General features: G+C 36.8%; 3 protein-coding genes across 4 annotated transcripts; 1 reads left to right on the top strand and 2 right to left on the bottom strand.

Moving 5' to 3' along the window:
• Positions 1 to 731: 731 nt before the first annotated feature.
• LOC144656295 (uncharacterized) lies at positions 732 to 12,036 on the bottom strand. Of its 2 annotated transcripts, none has more exons than XM_078516527.1 (13): positions 11,908 to 12,036; positions 11,794 to 11,814; positions 11,528 to 11,569; positions 11,207 to 11,227; positions 10,541 to 10,717; positions 10,331 to 10,366; positions 9,943 to 10,080; positions 9,530 to 9,571; positions 9,007 to 9,027; positions 8,196 to 8,372; positions 8,015 to 8,044; positions 7,491 to 7,625; positions 732 to 886 (listed from the first exon to the last, which is right to left on the bottom strand). In XM_078516527.1, exons 1-12 carry the CDS (start codon positions 11,984 to 11,986, stop codon positions 7,492 to 7,494), a joined length of 918 nt encoding a protein of 305 aa, XP_078372653.1. In that variant the 5' UTR covers positions 11,987 to 12,036; the 3' UTR covers positions 732 to 886; position 7,491. The 2 variants fall into 2 exon arrangements, with proteins under 2 accessions (XP_078372653.1, XP_078372654.1); XM_078516528.1 differs by having other exon boundaries at positions 9,530 to 9,568.
• On the top strand, positions 4,113 to 5,215 carry LOC144656296 (uncharacterized). Its single transcript, XM_078516529.1, has 2 exons — positions 4,113 to 4,408; positions 4,759 to 5,215. The coding sequence occupies exons 1-2, from the start codon at positions 4,210 to 4,212 to the stop codon at positions 5,070 to 5,072; spliced, it is 513 nt and encodes a 170-aa protein (XP_078372655.1). The 5' UTR covers positions 4,113 to 4,209; the 3' UTR covers positions 5,073 to 5,215.
• A 5,503-nt stretch (positions 12,037 to 17,539) lies between the features above and the next one.
• On the bottom strand, positions 17,540 to 24,750 carry LOC144656851 (uncharacterized). Its single transcript, XM_078517094.1, has 9 exons — positions 24,655 to 24,750; positions 24,543 to 24,563; positions 24,165 to 24,206; positions 21,118 to 21,147; positions 20,796 to 20,978; positions 20,626 to 20,658; positions 19,477 to 19,650; positions 18,914 to 19,057; positions 17,540 to 17,690 (listed from the first exon to the last, which is right to left on the bottom strand). Exons 1-8 carry the CDS (start codon positions 24,731 to 24,733, stop codon positions 18,930 to 18,932), a joined length of 690 nt encoding a protein of 229 aa, XP_078373220.1. The 5' UTR covers positions 24,734 to 24,750; the 3' UTR covers positions 17,540 to 17,690; positions 18,914 to 18,929.
• Positions 24,751 to 25,524: the final 774 nt, after the last annotated feature.

The raw sequence follows: 25,524 nt of genomic DNA, 5'->3' as shown, positions 1-25,524 counted from the left end.
CCGGAGGGACCAGTTATTAAGTGGAAAATTTTCGTGCAAAGGCGGTCGTCGGTTAACGTTCGCGGGTAACCGGCAGTGCACTGTTACCCTCAAAAGATTTTGCAATGTTGCCAGCTCAGAGACTTTTGGCGGGAAACAAGTAAGAGCGCACGTGGTTGGGAATTGAAAATCCAGCTATATAACAATGCTTGTTGTTGTTACTTAACACCTAAGATAAGAAATGCTATTGTTAAAGGGGCTCCATGCTATTCAGGTAAAAAAAATTAAAAAAAACCAAACGTTTTCGACGTGTATGTCATTATCAAGATTAAAAAATATGTTTTTAGTTGACACGAAAAAGTAAATGCATTTAAATGATTTATTTGCAACATTTTTGCAGACACTGCAGCCATATTCAGTAAGGAAGCCATATTTTTTTCAGATTCAGGGTAGCCTTTCGGCAACGAATCCGGTGATTCTCCTCCTTTCCCCCCTTTTTTATTTTATTTTATTTTATTTAGATTTCTGACACTAGTAACTCATAATGGGGAAGTGGCGAAAGTTTAAGTGAAAAATCAACGTTAGGACAGTGGCCTATTTTAGTCTTACTTGTCTTTGTGAAAGGAGTTTGCGCTTCGAAGATTGGTGATTGGAAGATCACATATTCCCGTGAAATATAAGAACAAGAACTGTCTAACCAAACAAGGAATTGTTGATTTTTGAAATAATGGAATAAGAGGAACGACAAAAGCTTTTAACATCATTATGATAAACTTTTATTTTAATTTCAATGCTTTCATCACTACATTTTTTTACAATTACCATTACATTGTTTTTAAACTAAACTTAATTCTAAAGCATTATTGGACGTCCTGTTCTTGCGATTGTCTTCTGGATTCTGAGGGAACTGCAACAAAGCACAACGCAAATTAAATGTTTAATTTTCTAATTTGGAACAAAACAATACAAATCAACTAGTCTTAGATTATTTGACCTGAAATTCATTTTATCTTCAACGTGACATATTATCATGTCATTTCATTTTGCACATGCCCCCGAAAATGACGTCTGGGTAATTGAGGTTCCTTGCCTTTACTAATAATAAATCCCTGAATAATATATATAGAACACAAATCAACAAAAAATCTCCCGCCCAACGGTGCCGTGGGTACAAGCTATCGTTTAGTGCTATAAAAGTACTTCAAACAATACATTAAAAAGGTACGACATTTGCGCATCTTAAGACGTTTCCCCCAAAGTATCGCTGTGTATTTTTGCTTTAGAATTATATCATCATATCAAAGTTGTCTGTTTCCCTGAAGTTACAAGACCGTGGTCAGTTTATGCTTATAAGCCTTACGTCTGAAATCTTGAAGACTACTTTTTGATCTATTGACGAATAAAAGTAAAACTCTCGGAGGCAAACCATTTAAGACGGGAGAGCCATAAATTTCAACCGCGGGCCCACATTAGCATAAATTCGAAAAATTTGAAAAAAAATTCACAGCATAGCCCTAGGTGAACTATAACTATAAATATATATTTTACTTCGATTCGATGAATATTTTAGGCGTACGGAAGTGATCTTGATTTTGCATCTCTCGGAAGCGGTTTCAGGGGTCTGATACCGCATACTTCAAACACCTCAATTTCAAAATTAAAACGATCTCTTTCGAAACAACAAATACATCATCTAAAAGAATCGATAATTATACACATTTTGAATGGTTATTTTCTAAGTTTGAATCAATATTAAATATTTGGGAGATTTTTAATTCTTTACATCATTTTGAGACATTTCACGCAAGGCAAAATTGACAAAATTCAGCGCCTAAAATCACTGCCTGGTACATAAGCTAAGGTATAAAAACGTATACCACGTGAAAGAGCATTGTTTCTTCTTTGAAAATCCGTTTTCAAAACCACGGGCTACTAAAAAGACGATTTTTAACGGCCCGAAATGCAAGTAGTACTTTCGTGAAATTTGAGCTTCGCCGTAACGGCTTCGCGATGCTTGAAACTCACAAAGAATAACAAATAAACATATTTAAACAATACAGTTTTAATAATACTTGTCAACAGGTACCAGAACATACTCGCGAGACTATTTGGCGTGGTGTTGTATCATTTCTAAGAAATAAGAAACCATTTTAGCCGTTTTATTTGACCTCGAGTTCCAAAGTAACAGAAAGCAAACACAGGTCACGTAGCGTTTGTTAAGGTCAAAGCACCCTTTATCAGATCAAATTGTAATCAATGAATTTCATTTGTAACACAGATAACAAGAGCTACAATCAAATAATGTTCATACCTTATAATAAGTAGTCAAAGCACCCTGGAAACTTTAAAAAATCCAATCGAAGCCCATCGAAAACAACATCTATTCTTCGCTGGTTTGATTCAACTGTGCTTATCGTTAGCTTGCGTTACATAATGGATAGACCGCTGACAAGCTGTTATATTTTGCGGGCTTGATTCTACAGAAGGACGTTTATCCGTCCTTTACAGTCTATTAAATATTTTATTATTGTTGTTAGTGACCCCTTTTACCCTAAATGTTTGTTAAGTAAACTAAAGCGTGACCTTAACTCGGGTGACTTTCAACAGATGCCACTTAGGAACGAACCTTTATTTTCTTAGGGGGGGGGGGGGGGAGGGGTGGACATTAGCCAAATAAATTGCTGCAGAGTAAAACCGGCTGAAATAATCGTGCAAGAAAGCCAAAAAATTAATTTCGTTAAATGAAAATGAAACATGTGAAAAATAAACATCTAGCTCAGCAAAAATTACCCCTCCCGTCTCCCATCTTCTCAAAAAATAATGGTTTTTAGCTCACTTATCTAAATACATCTCCTGTTGTGTCATTTGGTTTTACTATCTTTCTGTAATATTCATTGTTATTGGCTATTCCTTTATTTGAAAATATATCCTTTACTCTACAACTTCAAGATGAACTAAATGGGTCAAGTTATTATTAAGCAATTTATCAATTAGTTTTTGCTATATTTATAGTAAATATTGAGTTAAGTATGAAAAACGTTTTTTCGACAAAAGTAGCCCTCTGCAGGTATTGTGTAACCTTAAAGCAGCTCTCCAATCAGTTGCAATAGTCAACATTTAAATCTTAAACCCTCGTGCAAGAACACGACCCAACAATATCTGAAATGAAACTAATGTAAGGCGCTTTTCGCTTTGATGATTGGGCCTCGATGTCCATGTTGTAGAAATCGCAGATTGACCGCAGTTGTGCAACACTGAGTTTGGTCAGCTTGTTACTAGTATACAAGGAACATATCATATTAAGTGTGTCATACACGATGGGATGAACCAGTTGGCACTGGTCTAGGATGGATGCACGAGCAGAGGTAAAGGCTTCTTCCTCTTGGGCCGCCAGAAGGTCGTTATCATCGGTTACATGAGCTGACTGAGATGTCGCGTGTTTCAATTTTGCAGCGGTACGCGAGAAGTATCCCTGAATCTGCTGCGCAGTTAGGAACTCGTCAACCTGAAAGAGCCGCTGACCATTTTCCTTCCTTGCGTATCGCATGTCCCGAGATACTTTTTCAGGGTCGGATTTGTGGCCAGTCTCCTACCCGATCTGGAACTTAGCATCCAGGTACTGGCGCTGATTGTCGTTAAAACGGCTGGCCTTTTTTGAAACTTTTAGAGCCCAGCCTTGCTCTAGGGGGGCCTCTGGGCACTCTTCATGATCAGTTGTCGTCGGGACAGCTAGTGTTGGCTGAAGGGAACAACCCTCTTAAATCTTTTTAGCGTACGCCAATACTGCCTGGTCAAAAAGGGTGTGCTTCTCAGAAACGAGTTTGCACTTTCCGAACAGCAAATGGCGCTCAAGGTTGTAGTACTTTTGATAGGTGCAGATGCACCCATCCACAGGACACGACAACAGCCCACTGCTTGCACCTTCCTCTTCTTCATCTCCGTCCTCGTCTTCTTCTTCATCCAAGTGTTCGGTCATGGCTCAAGCATCCTGAAATTACAAGTGCAGCACTAAGGCAAGATACCGCTGGGTGCTATCACAGTGCAGCCATGCTGTCAGCATGCCGTCTGATGGGAGAGGCGACGGGGATTGATGTAAAAAGAGTCGACTTCAGTGACCCTCAGGGAGATAAAGGGCCTTGTGACAGGAAAGCCGCTTCCATCAAGGCTTATGTGCGATGATACATCAACCAGGGCCACGACGTGGTAACGGCGCGCGACTTCAAAGAAGCCATGTTGTCTCACGGGGGCATGAGTGCTGTGCGGGTCGTCCTAGTTACCGATGCTACCAACAAGCCACAGCAAGAGGTTCCAGGCCGCTGGGAGGGTATCAGCAGCTTAAACAATTTCCTCTACCAAGAGGACTGTGTCACAGTATGGAAGGCATGCAACATTGGAGAGGGAAAGAATATACCATGGTCTCAATTACAAGGTTATAGTTACAACAACAACATACATGCATATCTTATATTAGTTATATACCTCTATTCTGATATTTTCACTACTGTGTTAAGAAAAAGTCAAGGGAAAAAGTAAATCGGAAAAAACTATTTAATGATGGGCAATCCGATTTCTTGTCTTTTTTTTATTTTCAACATCTTATTCTTATTTGGATGAAACTCCCATCTTACCAGTAAAATATTAAATAAAAAAATAAATAAGATAAGATAAAATATATAAACAAATAATTTGAAGAGTCTTCCCTACTATTTTGTTTCATTTGTACATTACTATGTTATTCTTTTACTTTTTTCTAATATTTTTTTCTGGTCCATTATTCAGTTCCTGTAAGGTTACCAGATGTGTGTAAGGCTGAGGTGTCTAAAGGAGACTTTGTGGCATGCTCTAAAGAAAGGCGCGTACCTGCCGAACGAGCCATGATCGAACACTTGGATGAAGAAGAAGACGAGGACGGAGATGAAGAAGAGGAAGGTGCAAGCAGTGGGCTGTTGTCGTGTCCTGTGAATGGGTGCATCTGCACCTATCAGAAGTACTACAACCTTGAGCGCCATTTGCTGTTCGGAAAGTGCAAACTCGTTTCTGAGAAGCACACCCTTTTTGACCAGGCAGTATTGGCGTACGCTAAAAAGATTTAAGAGGGTTGTTCCCTTCAGCCAACACTAGCTGTCCCGACGACAACTGATCATGAAGAGTGCCCAGAGGCCCCCCTAGAGCAAGGCTGGGCTCTAAAAGTTTCAAAAAAGGCCAGCCGTTTTAACGACAATCAGCGCCAGTACCTGGATGCTAAGTTCCAGATCGGGTAGGAGACTGGCCACAAATCCGACCCTGAAAAAGTATCTCGGGACATGCGATACGCAAGGAAGGAAAATGGTCAGCGGCTCTTTCAGGTTGACGAGTTCCTAACTGCGCAGCAGATTCAGGGATACTTCTCGCGTACCGCTGCAAAATTGAAACACGCGACATCTCAGTCAGCTCATGTAACCGATGATAACGACCTTCTGGCGGCCCAAGAGGAAGAAGCCTTTACCTCTGCTCGTGCATCCATCCTAGACCAGTGCCAACTGGTTCATCCCATCGTGTATGACACACTTAATATGATATGTTCCTTGTATACTAGTAACAAGCTGACCAAACTCAGTGTTGCACAACTGCGGTCAATCTGCGATTTCTACAACATGGACATCGAGGCCCAATCATCAAAGCGAAAAGCGCCTTACATTAGTTTCATTTCAGATATTGTTGGGTCGTGTTCTTGCACGAGGGTTTAAGATTTAAATGTTGACTATTGCAACTGATTGGAGAGCTGCTTTAAGGTTACACAATACCTGCAGAGGGCTACTTTTGTCGAAAAAACGTTTTTCATACTTAACTTAATATTTACTATAAATATAGCAAAAACTAATTGATAAATTGCTTAATAATAACTTGACCCATTTAGTTCATCTTGAAGTTGTAGAGTAAAGGATATATTTTCAAATAAAGGAATAGCCAATAACAATGAATATTACAGAAAGATAGTAAAACCAAATGACACAACAGGAGATGTATTTAGATAAGTGAGCTAAAAACCATTATTTTTTGAGAAGATGGGAGACGGGAGGGGTAATTTTTGCTGAGCTAGATGTTTATTTTTCACATGTTTCATTTTCATTTAACGAAATTAATTTTTTGGCTTTCTTGCACGATTATTTCAGCCGGTTTTACTCTGCAGCAATTTATTTGGCTAATGTCCACCCCTCCCCCCCCCCCCCCCCTAAGAAAATAAAGGTTCGTTCCTAAGTGGCATCTGTTGAAAGTCACCCGAGTTAAGGTCACGCTTTAGTTTACTTAACAAACATTTAGGGTAAAAGGGGTCACTAACAACAATAATAAAATATTTAATAGACTGTAAAGGACGGATAAACGTCCTTCTGTAGAATCAAGCCCGCAAAATATAACAGCTTGTCAGCGGTCTATCCATTATGTAACGCAAGCTAACGATAAGCACAGTTGAATCAAACCAGCGAAGAATAGATGTTGTTTTCGATGGGCTTCGATTGGATTTTTTAAAGTTTCCAGGGTGCTTTGACTACTTATTATAAGGTATGAACATTATTTGATTGTAGCTCTTGTTATCTGTGTTACAAATGAAATTCATTGATTACAATTTGATCTGATAAAGGGTGCTTTGACCTTAACAAACGCTACGTGACCTGTGTTTGCTTTCTGTTACTTTGGAACTCGAGGTCAAATAAAACGGCTAAAATGGTTTCTTATTTCTTAGAAATGATACAACACCACGCCAAATAGTCTCGCGAGTATGTTCTGGTACCTGTTGACAAGTATTATTAAAACTGTATTGTTTAAATATGTTTATTTGTTATTCTTTGTGAGTTTCAAGCATCGCGAAGCCGTTACGGCGAAGCTCAAATTTCACGAAAGTACTACTTGCATTTCGGGCCGTTAAAAATCGTCTTTTTAGTAGCCCGTGGTTTTGAAAACGGATTTTCAAAGAAGAAACAATGCTCTTTCACGTGGTATACGTTTTTATACCTTAGCTTATGTACCAGGCAGTGATTTTAGGCGCTGAATTTTGTCAATTTTGCTTGCGTGAAATGTCTCAAAATGATGTAAAGAATTAAAAATCTCCCAAATATTTAATATTGATTCAAACTTAGAAAATAACCATTCAAAATGTGTATAATTATCGATTCTTTTAGATGATGTATTTGTTGTTTCGAAAGAGATCGTTTTAATTTTGAAATTGAGGTGTTTGCAGTGTGCGGTATCAGACCCCTGAAACCGCTTCCGAGAGATGCAAAATCAAGATCACTTCCGTACGCCTAAAATATTCATCGAATCGAAGTAAAATATATATTTATAGTTATAGTTTACCTAGGGCTATGCTGTGAATTTTTTTCAAATTTTTCGAATTTATGCTAATGTGGGCCCGCGGTTGAAATTTATGGCTCTCCCGTCTTAAGAGTTTAGTCTTGATCATTGTGCAAAATTCTTTATCAAATTCAATCGTATGTTTTTCGGAGGTGTTTTTCTTTATTCTTTTATTCACTCACTTTAGTGGTCGTTTTCAGTCTCATCCCCATAGCGGCAAGGTCGAACGCATTTACAAATGAATAGTCGCCTGTACCCATATTTGACTGAGAAGCATTTCCGGATGAACTTCTTCGGACAGCGAGGACGAACAGGAACTATGGGAAGACAAAACAACAGTTAGTATGGAATTAATTGAACGAACATATAAATAGCGAACGCCGACGAACGAACGAACGAACGAACGAACGAACGAACGAACGAACGAACGAACGAACGAACGAACGAACGAACGAACGAACGAACGAACGAACGAACGAAGACGAACGAACGAACGAATGAAGGGCGATCTTAAGACAGTTTGAGTCTGAGACTGAGGACGAGAAGGAGTAGGACTTTTTTTTTTTAATGGATGAAAAAAAAAACAGAAAACAAAAAACAAACTCATTAAGGATACTTAGAGATAAGACACCACTTGGGTTTGTGGCACAGAGACTTATAAACTGGAGGCTAAATTAGAGTGTTTCCTTTGTAATCGTGTACTGACCTTTTCTCCATGGATCTTCAAGTTCTTGATCTGAAGCAGGAAAATAATTTAGTTTAGCTTTAATTGTGGCTTTTTAACTCTCTTGGGTGTTTCTTTGTTAAACACAAATAATCACAACATAAAATTAAAATAATATTTTCCCCTTATTTTTTTCTAAGAAAAAAAAATAATGTTGACGTACCAGCTTCATCAAACTCTTCTGGAGCCTCAACCATTTCATCATTCACTTGGTTTTCAGATTCAGCCTCGTCCCCATACCTTCTAAATGTTACACAGCTGCAAATGCGCAGTTTTCGATAACAGTGTTTGACTATAAAGCACCTTCGGGATTTGCCTTTTGGACAGAAAGGGCGACGAACTGAAATGAAATAAAATAATGTTAATATACTAGTAACAAATATGTTAGTTATAAATGATAAAGAGTCTTTGGTTCAAAGATGTCGCCTTAACTGATCGAGCTGGACTTTAAACTTCTCGGGGGAAAAGCAATCCATCTACAAAAGTGCAAGGGATAATTAGTGTACTAATGTTCCCAGTATAACTACTTCGATATATTGGACACGAAGATGATATTTTTATGGTGCGTAAGTAAATATGTCACTGACCACTATCACAAAAGATAAATTGTTACTTTTGGGGATAGAAATAAAAATTCAGACCTGGGGCAGAATGTACCACAAGTGCTTTCTTGTAACAATACTGAGCAAAATAATGCATGAGCTTTTACTAAGCTTTTTTATAGTTCAAGTGATCGCAATACTTTCACTAACAATGAAGTTGGCAAATATCGCCCTTATGTAACTTGATTTTAAATGCAAATAAAGTGATTAATAAAACAATGCGTCATTTCATTAAAAGTAGTAGATAGTTCATAAGCATAAGGCAAACTGGTAGAGTTATGACTCGGTATGGAGGGAATCAGACATCGTTCGTTAGTGTTAATTAATTGTTACTTTTTGTCCAAATATACCTCATAGTATAAGACTACTTACATTTCGAAGGGTCTTCAAGATCTGTAAATAAAATTGAAGACAATCAATTAGAAACTATTTCAATTACCTCAGAGAAATCATTTGACATATTTATAGATATAGTTCACCGCTAAATTTTCTCCATTTTATCTTTAAATTGATAACGAGGCGATAGTGGTGATCCGCAGAGAGACATTATCATCTCATAATGCCTGTCAAGTACCATAGTACCCGGGTGAATAGAACTCGACCATGATTTTTTTTTTGTAAATAAGCTGACCTACAGACAGACAAACCCCACTAAATTGACTGCTAGTAGTACGTTTCTTGTCTGGTTTTGTTTCGTTTATTACATCTCTGTTTTTCGAAATTTGCAATAAAGTGCGGAGGCAAAATAATTTTGCAATTCTCCGCTTTTTTTTTACCTCACTTGTATTTGAATAATCTTAGGTGAAAATTAATGTTAGGAACAAACAGTAATTCGCACTTGTCATGACGTCATTCTGTTTCTAATTATAGAATTATTACAATTGTGATCACTTACCGGTCTCCGCTTCATCATTGTTCATATCCTTAATCTCTTCTGCTACAAAATTGATAACAAAGGAAGCGGTTAGGTGAACCTTTTTGTTATAATTGATAAAATCAAAGTATGATTTTGTTCGAAGTCAACTGTAATCTATAAGAAATCCGCTTATTTCATCGGTCTCTCATCGCGCGCGCGTTTCTCTTTAAACCGACGTTGCTTCTTGATATTTGGCTTCAAAAGTACATTAAACTGCAGGCTCGATTTTGGACTGAAATGTTTTAGAGTCTCTACTAAATCAGCTACACTACTTGTCCTCGTTAAATTTCCTACAAGCGATGGATAACTCGACTTCGCCTGGTTAAATGTTTCCTCATAGCAAACAGTTGTTAAATAGTGTTGCTTCATAATATCGTGGCACTTTAACTTACCCTCATCTTCATTTTCAGTCTCATCCCCATAGCGGCAAGGTCGAACACATTTACAGATAAAGAGTCGCCTGTAGCCATATTTGACTAAAAAGCATTTTCGGATGAACTTTTTCGGACAGCGAGGTCGAGGAACAGGAACTATACAAAAACACGACATAGCAACAGTTAGTTTGGAAATAGGCAAACTATTATACAAACAAACAAACGGACGAAGGAATGAACGAACAAACAAATGAACGAAAACGAAAGAAAAGACATGCTGACGGACGGACGGACGAATGGATCAGGACAAATGGATGGATGGACGGATGGGGATTGGGAAAGAAATAGGGAACACTTAAACACACACGCACCAAAAAAACATAAAATATTATTATTGTGCACTAACCTCTTTTCGATGGGTCTTCAAGTTCTTGATCTTGTTCTTGATCAAAGACAAAAAAAGTTCACTTTAGCTTTAAATGTTGCTTCGGTATTCGTCGGTATTGTATTCGTCTTCGGTGTTTCTTTGTTAAACACAAATACAAGCTACTTGAATTGAAAGCTATTTTTCCTTTTAACTTAACGTAAAAAAATAATATTAATAATGTTGACGTACCAGCTTCATCAAACTCTTCTGGAGTTTCAACCATTTCATCATTCACTTGGTTGTCTGATTCAGCCTCGTCCCCATACCTTCTAAATGGAACGCAGCTGCAAATGCGCAGTTTTCGATAACAATGTTTGACTATAAAACACCTTAGGATTTTGCCTTTTGGACAGAAAGGCCGACGAACTGAAAAAAAAAAAAAAAAAAAGAATGTCAATCTTTTTGTACCACATAATGTTAAATTAAGTCAAAAAGACACTGCTGTAACAAATCAAACTTAGTTTTTTTACTTTAAATTGATGAGGAGTGCGGAGTTGCCGAAAGAAATGCGTCACTAACTAACGCCAGAAAAGTAAATTAGTGCCTATATGGGCTGAAACAGTAGAACGTTTTCCAGTGATCGTGAACCTTAAAACTTAAATTTCAAAAGGTCCAGCTCCTTGTTCGAGGAAACACCCTTTGAGGGTACTATCTAAATGCGATATTTGGACAATGACTTTGACAAAATTAATATCGCACTCATGTATCTTTATTGCAATGCTAATGAAGTGATAAGTGCATCAATGCATCATTTTATGATCGAGTAAGTAGTTTTTTTTTTGCATACAGCAAACTTGTTGTGATTTTGAGTCAAACTTTTGTAAAAACATCCTTTAATGTTCAAAATCTACTAACCTTTTGAAGGGTCTTCAAGATCTACAAATAGAATTGTAAATCGATTAGAACTCATTTAAAATACCATAAGAACGTTAGTTCATATACTTAAATGTCACTTCATATAACTGAAGTGAACAGAAATTTAAATCTGTGATAGTGGACGGAGGCGGAATAATTCTGCATTTTTCCTTCTTTTTTAACTTGCTTGTTGCTATTTCATTTTGAATTTTGTATGTGAATATAGTGATAATCTTAGAAAAGATTAATATTGGAAACAAACCTTGGTTTTTGTGAGTATATATGCTTATCACTATACAATATACAATCTTGATCACTTACCCGTCTCCGCTTCATCATTGTTCATTTCCTCGAGTTCTTGTGCTACAAATTTGATAACAAAGGAAACGGTGAGCGAAAGTTTTTGCTATTGTCGAATTCAAAATATAATTTAGTATGATCGATAAAACAGTGGTAGTCTTTTCAGTCCTGATGAACAAGACTTCAAAAATCATTCTTGAACATTTATCGTTTTTGAAAAACATGTAAATAAGAAAAAAGAAAAGAAAACTGTTTTATAGTCTTAATTTAACACTTCCGTAACTTACTTTCATCTTCGTTTATAGCATCTGTGAAAAATAAAATATGTAAGTTTTTTTAGAAAACGTTAAATTAAGACTAAAAGCGAGATAGAAATCAGTTTTGATTAGTCTTAATATTACCTTCCTGCTCCTCTGGCAACGAAAATCCAGCACAGGCTCCGAGAAACAAGAATGTGATGAACAAAATCTTCAATTCCATGGCTGCGACACGTTTACAGCTTCGAGGCGAGAGGATGGCGTAAGGGAAGTCTTGTCGCTCGTTTTATGCGTTTTGGTGGTGGCCTAATACCATGGGACCAAAAGCCAATACCTTGAATGCGTCATCCAAAAAATGCGTAGTCAGAAGATTCTTTTGTTGGTTGTCTGCATATTGAGGTTTGAGCACAGCAATGTATTTATATTGACCTCTGTTGGTGTAATCGGTGTACTTGACATGATAAATGGCTGTTACGTTTAAGATAAACGAGGAACAATTACTAATAGCTATTATTTTTTGTCAAGAAAAAATAGAACTAACAGTAATACTATAGCAAAGGCTTATTGCCATATACTTATTTGCGGTTTTTTGCTAAAATCGTTCACGATGGCGTGCAGACAAAAACAAATTCGGAAGCTTGGAGTATGTTTGACATTGTTCTTAGTAGTGTGGGGGATCGTGCATCTGGCTAATGACTCTGACTCTCACAAATTTCAATACAATAATCGTTTTGGTCCAAATATTAGCTCGCATCATTAATTTCTCACGAATTGGCAATTAAATTATTTTAAGCGGCCGTAATGAAACCAACATTTATTTTCCGGATACTTGAAAAACTTTGCGAAAATAAATTAAAATGAAAATATAACGCGACAATGCTCCATTGATCAGCAATAAAGTATACACGCAATCCTCTGCATTATTGTATTATCGAAAGTTAAACAGAACTTTTTTCCTTTTCTTTTTTTCAGTTAGCTGGCAAAAAATAATTAATCAAGCCTTGATTTTTTTAATGTACAATTTTATCAAGTTTTGGATTTGAAGTGACGCAACAGGAGTTGTTAGAAGTAGAAGGAAGAAATACCTCTTCTACGTACTGGCTTCAGTGACCTTAATCGCATTTCGTGAATCCGTAGAGCGACAATACAAAATTAATGGACAATACAACGAACTGGAGTATTTTTAGTAAGGCTTTTATTTCGAACTGAATTTTGCAACGCTTTCGTAAACAATTAATTCATTAACACACCAAAATCAAGAGGAATTCTACAGACGGCGTCAATCTTGCGTTCTAACAAAATGACATATTATTTCTTCTATTTTTTGCATGCGAAACGAATTCTCTTGAAACACACTACGGTCATAGGAGCACGTACATGGAAATTGCATGCAGTGACATCGGCAAAAAATGACAACTCTTAATGGAGTGGTTGTTTAAACAATCAATTATAGATGGTTACAAATTACAATCAGCTTTATTTTGTACAATACAAGTCTAATACTGCATTTACAACAATACAAGCGCACCCCACAATGAAGAACATTTAAGTAAAAATAGAGATATCTCTTTTTTTACTTATTTCTGTTTTAGTGTATGAATCACTGATTAAATTATTGATAAATTGCGTTAGAATATAACTTTCCCACAATATAGATGGCGGTAGCTTAATGAACATCTTTAATCGGTTGAAAATGTACAGAAATATCTCAGTGTTGGTTGATAAAAATAAAAATACTAATTCACTCACTAAATTGACCATAGCAAACAACCAGATAAAATTTGTTTGACCAGCAAGTAAAATTGCCGGGCCTTTCGTGAGGAGCATTAGCAGTTTTAACTTAAAATAAGCTTGTCACGTTTAAAGTGATACATCTTTATGCCGAAAATATAGAGAAATTTTTGGCTTAAAACACGCTTAACTTTAATTTGAGAATAGTAACGGTTACGCCTTGTGATTTTTCCATTTTTGGCCAAAAAGTGACTAGCTTTCTAATATGTAAGATTTATGTGGTGAATTGAGTCTGTGATTTTAGGTGACCTTTGTAAGAGTATAATCTCGGCTTTGATTTATTGTAAAACCATAATATTTAAGATAACATTGATCAAACACGCTTGGTAATTCCTTTAATGCATACTATGACAATTTTTTTTGCTGTAAATCATCAAGGATCTACGAGTACACGTTCAATGTGAGATCGTAGGTTGTATCCTCCTATCCAACATATATTCGAAGCGCGAGTGAAATTATTGTTTTGTTACAAAAAAGATATAATATTCCGGAATAAGTCGGTAAATTGATTTACTCAGTGTATAAAAGAAGTTGAATTCGATTTTTATCGACCAAGTTTGTCGTGGGCTCAGCTAACTAGAACTCCGGAAATAAATCACGCGATCCTTCAGTTCCTAACAATTACAGTTACTCAATATATTGTTAAATAATTAAAGTGGATGGAGGGTAAAATAGTTGCACTTAATATTGACCTGTTCGTTTGTGTTTCGTGGTAATCCATTGATATCGGCCACCGTCTGGCTGTAATGAAACGCGAACGTCATGTTGACGTTGCGATGTAGAAGAATCTGGTCTTAGCTTGGCCCAAAAAATTATTATACCTGGAATAACTAGATAAAACTCTAGTCGCGCCATAATGCTTTCTCGGACGAATACCGTTTTAAAAATAAAGACATTTTGTGGGTTATTCTTGACAGGAAGAGCATTGCATGTTCCGGTACAGGTGTCGGTTAACTTAGTCATTCAGCTTTCGTCAACGTCAATATTAGCCTCAGATGGGCGGAATAGCTTCGGGATTTACTGAAAGAAAAACGGGAGAGGAAACAAAAACTAAGACAGCATATTATTTTCTGTTACGACTTTATTGGACTAGCTAGGTATCACGCTGCATTATTCTTTCATGTCAAAATGCAAGCAAAAATTTGAGGAAAAACTCATTAAGAGCGTGGAACTTAGCAGACATTTCCTCGACTTTCCTAGAAACATGCTATTGTCATTTTCGCAGATGGGAGCCGAAAATATTGGAGAACGACCTCTAGATAAAATTTGTGCCACTCTTAACTTATGCTGATGAGGGTATAAAGTGCAATGGCTATATATATAATGACAAAAGACGACGCATTGGAAATGTATGAGAATTGTTGTTCAAGCCATTCAATTTGAAGCTTATACACAGTACCAAACAACACCACCACTCCACAATAAAAGACTAATACTAACTTCGATTTCAAAGAAGCCCGAACAGACGTCAAAAAAACACTATCTGCCCATTATCTACTTGAGCCTTAAATTAATTGATTCAATGCTTTATCACATCTTTCGTCGTCCAGGTAACGGTAATTCGTATCAGCCAGATATATTGAATGGAAAATTACCTAACGTATTTAAGCGCTGAAAGAGCTGAAACACTCGGAAAACTATAGCTTTGCTAAATATTGGTAATATTGCAGCCTCCAAATATATGCTAATTTTAAACTGTCATTCCCTCATTTTTTTAAGGGAAACGACATCAAATAAAGCAGGGAAAATATAGCAGCTCAATAAAAAGCAGGTAGAGAACTGGAAAAATCAAAAATTCGCTTTCACCGTAACTTTGCTATCTAAATTAGGGAGCTTGGACTATTCAGCAGCTGAGCTCAACGCAATTTTCTGGTCTTACCTATGCTTGCTCCTTTATTTTTGGCCATCAATTTTGGCCATCTAGCGCCGTACTTTGTTTCCCTTACATGTATTTTAAAACGATTGATAAAATGTTTTACTTGGAATTAAGGTCATTTACTTGGCGCAAACTGAATAGCTTGACCGCAAAGAAAAAAGAGATCGACCTTTCTCGTCAGGTCAAGAAATAGTAAAAAATTGTCCTATGTATCCGTTTTGAATGTAAAAAAGAAACGTTCCGGCTAAAAGCGAGATCCTTTTAACCCTTTTTTGCGACTAATTGTTGTCAAAAGGGAACTCCATGGCCATTTTAGTTTCTTGCTTTTTATTAAGCCAGATACACACCGCAACGTTGAAGACTCTTTCCTCTTTAGCCAAAAAAACGATGTCAAAATAAACAGACCTTTGTACTACATCACGACCTATATAAAGCCATATAAGAATTTTTTTAAAATAGTGTCAACAGTAAAATCAATAGGAACATGACCGAATGCAAAGATGCTTTAAATTGCATAATTAAGCGTCGACTGCTCCGCGTATGCTCTCAAAATCTTCTTTTTAATACCATTGCAACATTGCTTACTAATTTAGAGTGACTCGTGAAAATCGACAACTGTGGTTTTAATTTGTCTAATTTAAAATCATACGACGAGGATGTTCTCTTCTTGTTTTCGGTTTGACAATAACTAGGCCCACACGCAAACGAGTCTTCGCCCTCTGCGCTCTCCAGCCAAGATATTCTTCTACCCTGTTACTTTCCAATCGTGTGAGCTCGACTTGCAGGCATAAAGGCTATAAATATAGTTTAATTTTATTGTCACATCGAGCGCTTCAGTGTGAACAAACGGGTTAGGTGTACTGGCATAGAACTAGTTATTACCATAATTGTTATCATCAGTACTCAATATAACGGATACCCTTGGGTCCATTATTCCACTTGAAATATTAAGATATTTAGTACTTCCCCCTCTCTTCATCAGCAATGTTGTCTAAGGTTAAAATGAAATGATGCCTCCCATAGCTGCCTTTTTTTTGCTTACAAACTGATACGCATTGCACAAGAAGTTCGGGCGCTTTGCGCCCTCCAACATTGAATGGGCGATGGGGTAAGTGTCAGTTATTGTGGGTACGATCTGCTTTACAGTTACTGTGAAAATCAAAACAGTTGGAATTGTAGTTGGATAGACGCTTATCTTTAAAGTGCAACCAAGTCATCTTCAAAGACCACTTTGCAGAGAGCTTTATTAGAGTCTTATTAGACAGTTAGCTAACAGCAAGCGGACATTATTTCTCAACGCAATTAGGACTCACAACTGTGGGCGCGTGGAGATACTATTGGATCAGACCTTGCGAGAAAAACTGTAATGGTGATTTAATGGTTACGCTTCGTAAAAAAAAACCTCCCTGTGTAACAGTGAGCACCAATCCTCAAGACTTACGTTACAACAGGTAAAATAAAACTTGTGAAAAAGATAGCAGAAAAAAGGGTATGGATCTGACTAGGGTGAGTTCTGGGGGAAAATAGTGGGATGTCAATCATATTATCTTAGATTGAATTTCAGTTGAGTATGGAGCATTACCAGTTGGAACACAGGCGGCGGCGCGCTCACTCACAACAGTCCTTGCTTTAAGAGACACTATGTTAGAAAGAGCCAATTCAGTTATAATGGTTTACATGGAAACACGGCGGATTTAACCAATATGGCATTGATTTAAAAGTTTTGTGGACAATGAAATTGACCTTTCACGGCGCGCTGCGTTGTATTTTTTTTTTTTTAATTTGCTTGGCCACTTCCTGTCGGTTTGACGCAATTACACTGTGCCGAATAATCTTCATTTGGTATTTTTATCTTTCTCTAAGTCAAGGATTCGAATTCATAATCACTAAAACAAAACACCGTGCTCTCAAAGAGCTCTTTATTCGTACATCGAGTCCAACACCCAAAGCCCAAAATATGAGACTCTTCTTTTATACTGAGCTCGCGCCAGCTGTGGTTGGAAGATCAGCGTGAAATGTAAGAAGCATGAGGTGTCCATAGCTTACCAAATAAGGTTATATTGATTAACGAAGGCAAAGGAGACAAAAAAACGTCACTAAAACTTTTGATTTCGTGAGCTTTTACTTTAATGTTTATATTACTAAAAAAAATACATCATTATTCTATTGGTGTTAATTTAATTGAAGTTAAAATTCATTTAAATTTATAGCATCACTTTGCCGTTCTGTCCTTGGATCTGTCATATCATTGCTGAGGGACCTGAAACAACGCAAAGTATATATTTCATCAGGTTACGTTATATATTATAATGGTGAGAGGCGCGTTAGCTAAATGGTAGCATTCGCAGACTAGCTTAATGGTTAGCCCACTGGGCTCCGGATTGAGCAGTTTTAGCCCTGGTCGCAGTTATTGTGTCGTGTTCTTGGGAAAGAATCTTTACTTTCGCAGTGCCTCTATCTTCTCTCTAACCCTGCGATGGACTAGCATCCCATCCAGGGGGTAATAGAAATACTCCTAGTCGTTTCATGCTACTGAAACCCGGTTAGCTTCCTGCCTGATGGGCCACTAGGCTCGAACGCAGACTTTGCGTTACCTATATTATAATAGATATGACTTAAAAGTGGCGACTAGATTGGAATCTCTGCCCTTGACAACCACTAAATAGATCGCGCACATAGGGAACTGCGAACATACGACCCCGCACGAGAACATCTGACGCCTTTCGAGGGAATTCCATACCAAACCTACGTTTTCATCACTGTAGTTGTACTTTCATACATAACTCCTCCAATAATGCAGCTAATTATGCATCGAGCGAAAAAAGCTGCTACAATGGCAAAAGAAACTCTGGTCACTCTGTCTCTAGCTTACTAGATAAGGGTATGTTAATTGACGAAGTCAAAAGACAAAAATATACCCTGGTCCCTCTGCATTTGTCACGTCATTTAAAATATGTCTACTTTTTAAAATTAACCCGTCTTACTAAATTAGAGGCCTCCTGTTAGTTGATGTACGTTTTATATTATATTTTATACCATGCCATAGAAAATACAGCCAATCAGAATACAGGAAAGCCGTTGTATATTCGACGGTATTCAACCCAACCTTCCCATAGTGCGCTGCGACTGTATTCTTGACGAAATTTAGTAAGCGTATTTTCTATGGCATGGTATAAAATAGTTACACAACACTTTCTCGTGGTATACTATGGAATTTCCCACTTGTCACTTGTATTTTCTTGGCATACACACTCGCCTAAAGGCTCGTGTGTATACCGAGAAAATACAAGTGACTCGTGGGATATTCCATAGTATACCACTCGAAAGCGTTGCATAACTAGTATATATTGTATTATATTTTGTATAATTTTTTCTATAAGTATTTCGACATTCTCGCCAAAGAAAAAACAAAAACAAAGGATAAAACAAAACAAAAAACTATAAAGTGGACTCCGAGGTGTGTGTTTTTGTTTATTCACTCACTTTTTTTCTGTCCATATTACCCATAATAATACCCATAATACTTCTTGCAACGACGAACACAGGCACAGATGATTCGCCACTTTTTACCATCTTTGACGTAGAAGCATCTTTTGAAAAACCCATACTTACAGCGAGGACGAGGAACTGTGGAGAACATAACAACAATTTTGTCTCTGATTACTAACGGGTAAATGTACCAAGGGAGGGAGGGAGGAAGGAAGGAAGGAAGAAAGAGAAGGAAAAGAACGAAAAGAAGGAAAAGAAGGATGTTTTTTTTTTTTTCTGTGAACGAATGAGTTCATCCAAAAGTCAAGTGTGCAAGGTGATAACTGAAAATCTGCAATTTCTGTTAGCAAACATCAACCAGGCCTAGTATAATTGGATACTTTTAAATTTTCTTAGCGCGGCTTTAGACAACCACCGTGTACACGAATAAGACGTAATTATTTGGCTTATAATTAATTTTATTTGCTTGTTTATACCGTAATAACGAAGAGCTTGCTATAAAGCTAAGCATAATTTGCAGGTTGTATTCATACTTATATAATTAGCCTTTGTTTTACCTGGACAAGGGACTTTCTCGTTACAATCCCTTGTTTCCTTGGATGGCCCTTTACATTTTTTCCCACCATACTTTGGTGCTGGTTTATTGCATTTACGGGTTCGAGACTGTTTTCCTTTTTTGCATGTCTTACTGCATTTGCTCCACGGACCCCATTCTCCCCATTTTCCGTCGACTAAAAACAAATGAAAAAAGGAAAAAGGCAAGCAGAATTGAATAAGTAGTAGTTAGTATTTTTTTTTACTGCTGGTTTTCTGAGATTCCTTCCACTATTGAACTTATAACCAAAGGTCTAGTGATGCATTTTAACATAAAAATAACCCATAAAAAAAGCATTATAATGTTATCTTGACGTCACTTTTTATGTGTGAAAATGACACTTGTTCACCTCGTTTTAAGTATAAGTATCCAAGGAATAATGTGAGTTCAGTCTATTTTATTAAACTTTACCAGATACTCGCAATAAAGATTAATTTTTTTTGAAGAAATTACTTCGCTAGATCTAAATGACAAAAAATTAACAGATAGAAACAAACAAAATTAACTTGGAAAACTGTTCCGTCTAGTTAAGTTAAAATATCCTTCAATTTTTGCCCATCCATGCCTTCTTTGGTATTTCCTGTGTTATTTAAATGTTTATTTATTGTTTTAAACAGTTAGTTTTATATTTACTCAGTTTGGTGGCAATTTGTTACGTCTACATTTGTGCTAAAAATCGTGTCACAATAATAAGGTACTAATAAGGTACTGAAATTATTACGAGAGATGAAAACAACAATCACAATAATGGCGATTACGACGAAAACTTTGTTTACAACTATTTCCAGGTGATATATTTCTGAAAAAGGGAAGATCATTCCATTGCAAACGTAAAATATTCAATTTAAGAAACCAAACTTTAAAGTTTGTTTCACATACTGATAGAGTATCTTCATCTGACCGTGGAACGACATCTTAAAATGGGTACTGAGTAGCCAAAACCAAACAAAATAAAATAATGGAATTAGTGTCTCTAAAGTATCTTTTTGAGTGGCAACTATTTTACGGCTGAAGTAATATAATTTCACTCTGCCATCGCTACGATTTAGAATAAAACTCAACAACTTGCAGGCTTATCAAACATTTGCTTGATAATCGCAAATAAACTAACCTTTCTTGTAATAAGGGTCTTCAAGTTCTTGATCTATAATAACAAGAAAAAAAATCACTTTAGTCTCAAATATTTTAAATTATTTTTCGATGGGGTGGGGGATAAAATGGAACAAAATATATGCACGAAAATTCAGAAAAAAGCGAAATGTCTCCCTTGAGGTAACTTACCATTTTCATCAAGCTGCTCCTCTTGGTCTTCTGCAGTTGCAAGCATTTCGTCATTCACTTGATTGTCGAATTCAGTCTCGTCTCCGTACTTTTTCTTTGAAAAGCAGCCACAGATACGCTGTTTTCGATAACAATACCAGATTGTAAAGCACTTTCGCTCTTTTCCTTTTGAACATTTCGGATCTAAAATTAAGTAGAAAAAGTACTATTTAGTCGTCAAAGTCTCTGTTTTTGTATTAATGCCGACTGAATAAAATGCTTAAAAAGCCTGGATAAAGTTTACAATTGACAACTGACATCAATTGGCATTTTAGAAACTCACCTTTCGGTTTCTTTGACGGGTCTTCCAGATCTAAAAATCGAATTAGAATTCAATCATTTTCTATACATACTCTATTTCCTTTTTTTCTACCTTTCAACATGTGTAAAAGACAGGGGGGGGGGGGGGGGGAAAGCAACTTCCCATACATTCTCTTATATGAAATCTGAGCGATGCTCTCACAACTTGCAAAGCAATCATCGGGGCGGTAGTCAGCGGATGTCTCTAAGGCGCATGAGCAGCTCCTTTCTTTGTGAACTTGCCAAAACAAAAACAACATGGGACCAGTGAGAGAGTTCGATTTTTTTATATATGTAGTAATAAAAAAGAATTTCTAAGTTTTGTCTTTAAAGCAGCGAAAATTTCTCCGGAAAGGTTCTTGGTGTCAATATGTGGTGTTTGTTATGAAATAAAACCATCACGGGAATGGTAATGAAAACGTGTCGATCGAATATTCCCGCGCTGGTCGGAGCTATTGTTCTTGCTCTATTGTTTAAGGTTGTTTGTTGACTTGGTCTTTCTTTGTTTTACTTCATTTACAATCCCCATGTGGGCCAGTTGAAAATCGTGGTACAAACATGTCAAACATTTGCATTTCAGCACTGAAAAGTAGCACGGCATCACAAAATTCTGCGTTCTTAAAACTACACGACGATGACGAAATTTTCGGATTTAAACACGCTGCTTTTAGATTTTTAGTTAAGAGAATTGAACCCCTTGATAATAAGTGATTCCACGACAGCAGCTTCCATTTCGCCAATCTCGAGCCCAGAGTCCGTCCAGTCGGTCAGCGGTACGGGAGGGACTCTGGGAAACTGGAATTGATCAGATCAATTTCAGGTCGATTTCAGGTAGAACCTTGGTCTTCCGGTTTTTTATGCGCATGCTGTCAGGTCTAAGCGGAAGTAAATTTCCCAGAACGGAAGTAAATCGAGAAAGTTGAACTATTTCTAACACAGTATCGACAAAACTGGTGTTTATCGAAGCAACAAAAGTAACAAAAACGTTCTGCAGTTAACAAAAGAGAGAGTCAACAAAAGAGCGTCTGGTGTTTGGATTTCCGTTAGTCTCTTTCTTGAGCATACTGCTATATTAGTTTTAAATCAAAGATCTTGTTTGCCTTCCAAGATTCCGCCTGACTGTGTGCATGTGTTTTTTGTTGTTTTGCGGACGACAGTGAAGAAATTTACATAATGCACAACGCACGGACAAGCTATTGTTCTGTTGATAAAAAATTTTGTTTGGCGACTTTCGTATATTTCAAAGGCTTCTCGCTGACAGCGCATCTTTTCATGATAGATTGCATGTTTTCGAGCAAATAATTTTTTCCTCGTCGAATGGCGGTAATATTAATAAAGATGTTAAAGGCCACACCGGTCAACGCTGTTCAAAAGGTTTAATTAGCATTTTGGTGACTCAGCTCGTGCACACATTCACGCAATTCACGTGCACACAATAGTACAATTCCTTTTTTTCAGCAAAACAACAACGCGTAATGTTCAAATTCTGCGTTATTAGTTATTATTTTGAATCGAGCACTGTCTGCGATATTCAGTTTTTCAACCGTAACGGAGATTTGAAAGAAAACAGTAGTTCTAGCGAGATTTGTAAGTTAACTATAAATTGAGTTTTCAATCGACCTTGTCCTTGGTGACGCCGTCGTTGTTGTTTTAAAACTCCGCTCAGAATTGACGTTTAAAGGAAGTCCTTTTTTGTTCAAGGTATCTTTTTAGTTCAAAAAGAATGGTAGAATTAGAAAATACTTCATTTATGTAGCGCCATATGACGAGTTCTTAGGTGTTTTACAAAATTAAGGTGATACACCTGAACATTTGACCATGGAAAACAAAATATGTTTTCCAGGGTTTCTGGTTTGGTTTACTTCCGGGGAAGATTTTCAGACTTCCGTGTTGATTTCTATTGTTCTGTGAGGACCAGTAGGACACTGAATTAATATTCAGTTTCCCAGAGTGAGTCCCGGCGACCCTACCGCTGACCAACCGCTGACGGATCGCGGAGCCGGGGGCCACTCTGGGCTCGAGATTGCCATTTCGCGGGAAAAGATTGCCTGTTGCATCATCGTCCAAAAACCGCTGACTACATCGTGAATTGATCGCTTTGCAAGTTGTGAGAGCATCGCTACTCGGTCCCAGACCTCGTTTCTTCCCCCCCCCCTCCCCCCTGGTAAAAGATCTAAAGGGAATCGAAAAAATTGAGATAAGGAGCAAAGGCGAAATAGTATTCATTGATGTTCATTTCGGTACTATCATGCACAGTGTAGTTATCAAGTTGTCTACATGTTTTAGTTCCAAGGTAAGTATTTGTTTACAGCATATACCCTCCTTTATGCAATTTCCTTTGTGTTTTTATGTGTATATGTGGTAAAAAATGTCATGTTAAACGTACAAGCAAACTCAGAACCCCACCATTTTACAGGGGGGGGGGGGGGTGGATGGAACCCTTCCCCACGGTTTTCGTTCTACTAAGCCGGGCACAGCAAAATTATTTTGCATTGAGTAGAAAGCCCTTTGCTTACTCTATAAGATGACATATTTTTTATATGAGGTCATGTGACGTCATTAAAGCCGCCATCTTGGATCCACCATCTTGGATTTGACCATTTGCTTAGAAAGTCAGAAAAGAACTAAATTTGATGCAAAATCATGCCAGAATGCTTATTGAATGTAAAAATAAACAAATCTTACAATTCTGTCTAAAAAAAAACTGGAAAAAAAATAAAGAAAAAATGACGATTTTTGGCCAGACCTGCCTGTAATAATGACGTATCCATGGCAACGCCAAATATAATGGACACATGATTGACATATCAAAATTTTTGCAAGGAATAACTGAACAGTTACTGAAAGTTTCAGCATTGTAGATAAAATCCTCTTCTCAAAATTTCGAAAAAACCTTACGGGGGGTGGCATCCACCCCCTCCCCCTTGTACGTCCGAGGGTTAACATTAAGCATGTTCTGATTTGTTTTAAATAATAATTATAATTCTTTTTACCAAATTAAAAATAAAATTGTAAATTCTAATTACTTACCAGTCTCTGCCTCATCATTACTTATTTCCTCCAGATCTTGTCCTGCAATTGTGATATCAACACGAAAGAGTTGGCTGAACGTTCTTGAATTCAAAATGGATTATAGATAAAGCATTTCATATCCTTTCTTGTGGTTCTATCGATTTTGTTACATAGTTACTGAGAAAATGCAAATTTAAGTTATCTGCTGAAATTAGATAATCGTAATTGAAGCAATGTACTTAAGATAATTCTTGTAAGTTATATGCCGTAATTAGTTTATTGTTAGTAATGTTTGTGAATATTATATAGTGCCGAACTGTGTAATAAGCAGAATGATTTTTGAATAAAATTAAAAAAAAGTAGTCAAAATTAAAAAATATATATTCTTTAACTCACCTTCATATTCGCCCAGAGCATCTGTAGACAAGAGGAGATACTAATTATTAGCAAAAACTTAAACAAGAGACAAAAAGCGAGTTTAAGACTCAATAAAAGTCCAATAACCTACCTTCCTCCTCCTCTGGCAAATAAAATCCTGCACAAGCCCCGACAAACAAGATTGCAATGAACAAAATCTTCATTTCCATGGCTGCGACAACTTTAAAACTGGAGAATGACAGCAAGGGAAGTTCTGTTGCTCATTTTATGCGTTTTGGAAGTGGTTCTAATATCATGGGATCAAAAGCCAGTACTATACTTGCGTCATTCATAACGGAACGTTACCAGGAAGAAAAACAGATGTCTTGAATGATATGCATTTGTGGGTTGTCAGCAATAGAGTTTTGAGTACACTGATGTATTTTTATTGATCTTAACTATTGTTAGTTTCACACTTAAAATTACAAATGACAATTTAACTTCGTACAACTTTCAATTTACGTCAATTTACCAATGCTAATTCTTATATTTTTCCAAGCAAATATTTTAAAGCAGCTATAGATTAGCCAGGTGACGAAACCGTACGGTTCACCTGGATGAGATTCTTTCAACAAACTTAGCTTTGCGTCAATGGTATAGCTGTCATGTCAATTGTTCTTAAAGTATGGTCTAATTTTTTTAGAAAGTAAAAAAAATCACTCAGTCAAAAAATATCCCTTTTACAGAGAAGATTCCCGTAACATCAATCATATTTCGTGCATATCGTTAATATAAGCTACAGTTTATTAGTTAGAATGATAACAACAATTGCTAGAAAAAAAAAAGAAAAAGAAAAAAGGAAAAGTATTTGAAATATTGAAATATCGTAAAATTGCTATGTAAAGGCGTTGTCTAAACCATAAACGATTCTCTAAGAAAAATTACAAAAACGAGAGAAACATAATAGTCGCCATCAATCATGTTTCCAAGCAACAAGAACAGTGAATTCCTATTTTCGTAA

Source organism: Oculina patagonica, chromosome 6 (assembly GCF_052425735.1).
Source record: "Oculina patagonica isolate OP01 chromosome 6, crgOcupat, whole genome shotgun sequence".
Taxonomy (NCBI): Eukaryota; Metazoa; Cnidaria; class Anthozoa; order Scleractinia; family Oculinidae; genus Oculina; species Oculina patagonica.
The sequence above is the reverse complement of the archived record's forward strand: the minus strand, read 5'-3'. Positions and strand labels throughout refer to the sequence as shown.

Coding starts and splice junctions, on each gene's coding strand:
- LOC144656296 (XM_078516529.1), top strand. CDS start 4,210: ATGTTGTCTCACGGGGGCATGAGTGCTGTGCGGGTCGTCCTAGTTACC. Junction 4,409..4,758: donor ACCATGGTCTCAATTACAAG/GTTATAGTTACA, acceptor TCCATTATTCAG/TTCCTGTAAGGTTACCAGAT.
- LOC144656295 (XM_078516527.1), bottom strand. CDS start 11,986: ATGGAATTGAAGATTTTGTTCATCACATTCTTGTTTCTCGGAGCCTGT. Junction 10,081..10,330: donor TGAAGACCCATCGAAAAGAG/GTTAGTGCACAA, acceptor GTTTTTGTATAG/TTCCTGTTCCTCGACCTCGC. Junction 8,373..9,006: donor TCTTGAAGACCCTTCGAAAT/GTAAGTAGTCTT, acceptor ATTTCATTTCAG/TTCGTCGCCCTTTCTGTCCA.
- LOC144656851 (XM_078517094.1), bottom strand. CDS start 24,733: ATGGAAATGAAGATTTTGTTCATTGCAATCTTGTTTGTCGGGGCTTGT. Junction 24,564..24,654: donor TTTGCCAGAGGAGGAGGAAG/GTAGGTTATTGG, acceptor TCTTGTCTACAG/ATGCTCTGGGCGAATATGAA. Junction 20,659..20,795: donor GGAGCAGCTTGATGAAAATG/GTAAGTTACCTC, acceptor TTGTTATTATAG/ATCAAGAACTTGAAGACCCT.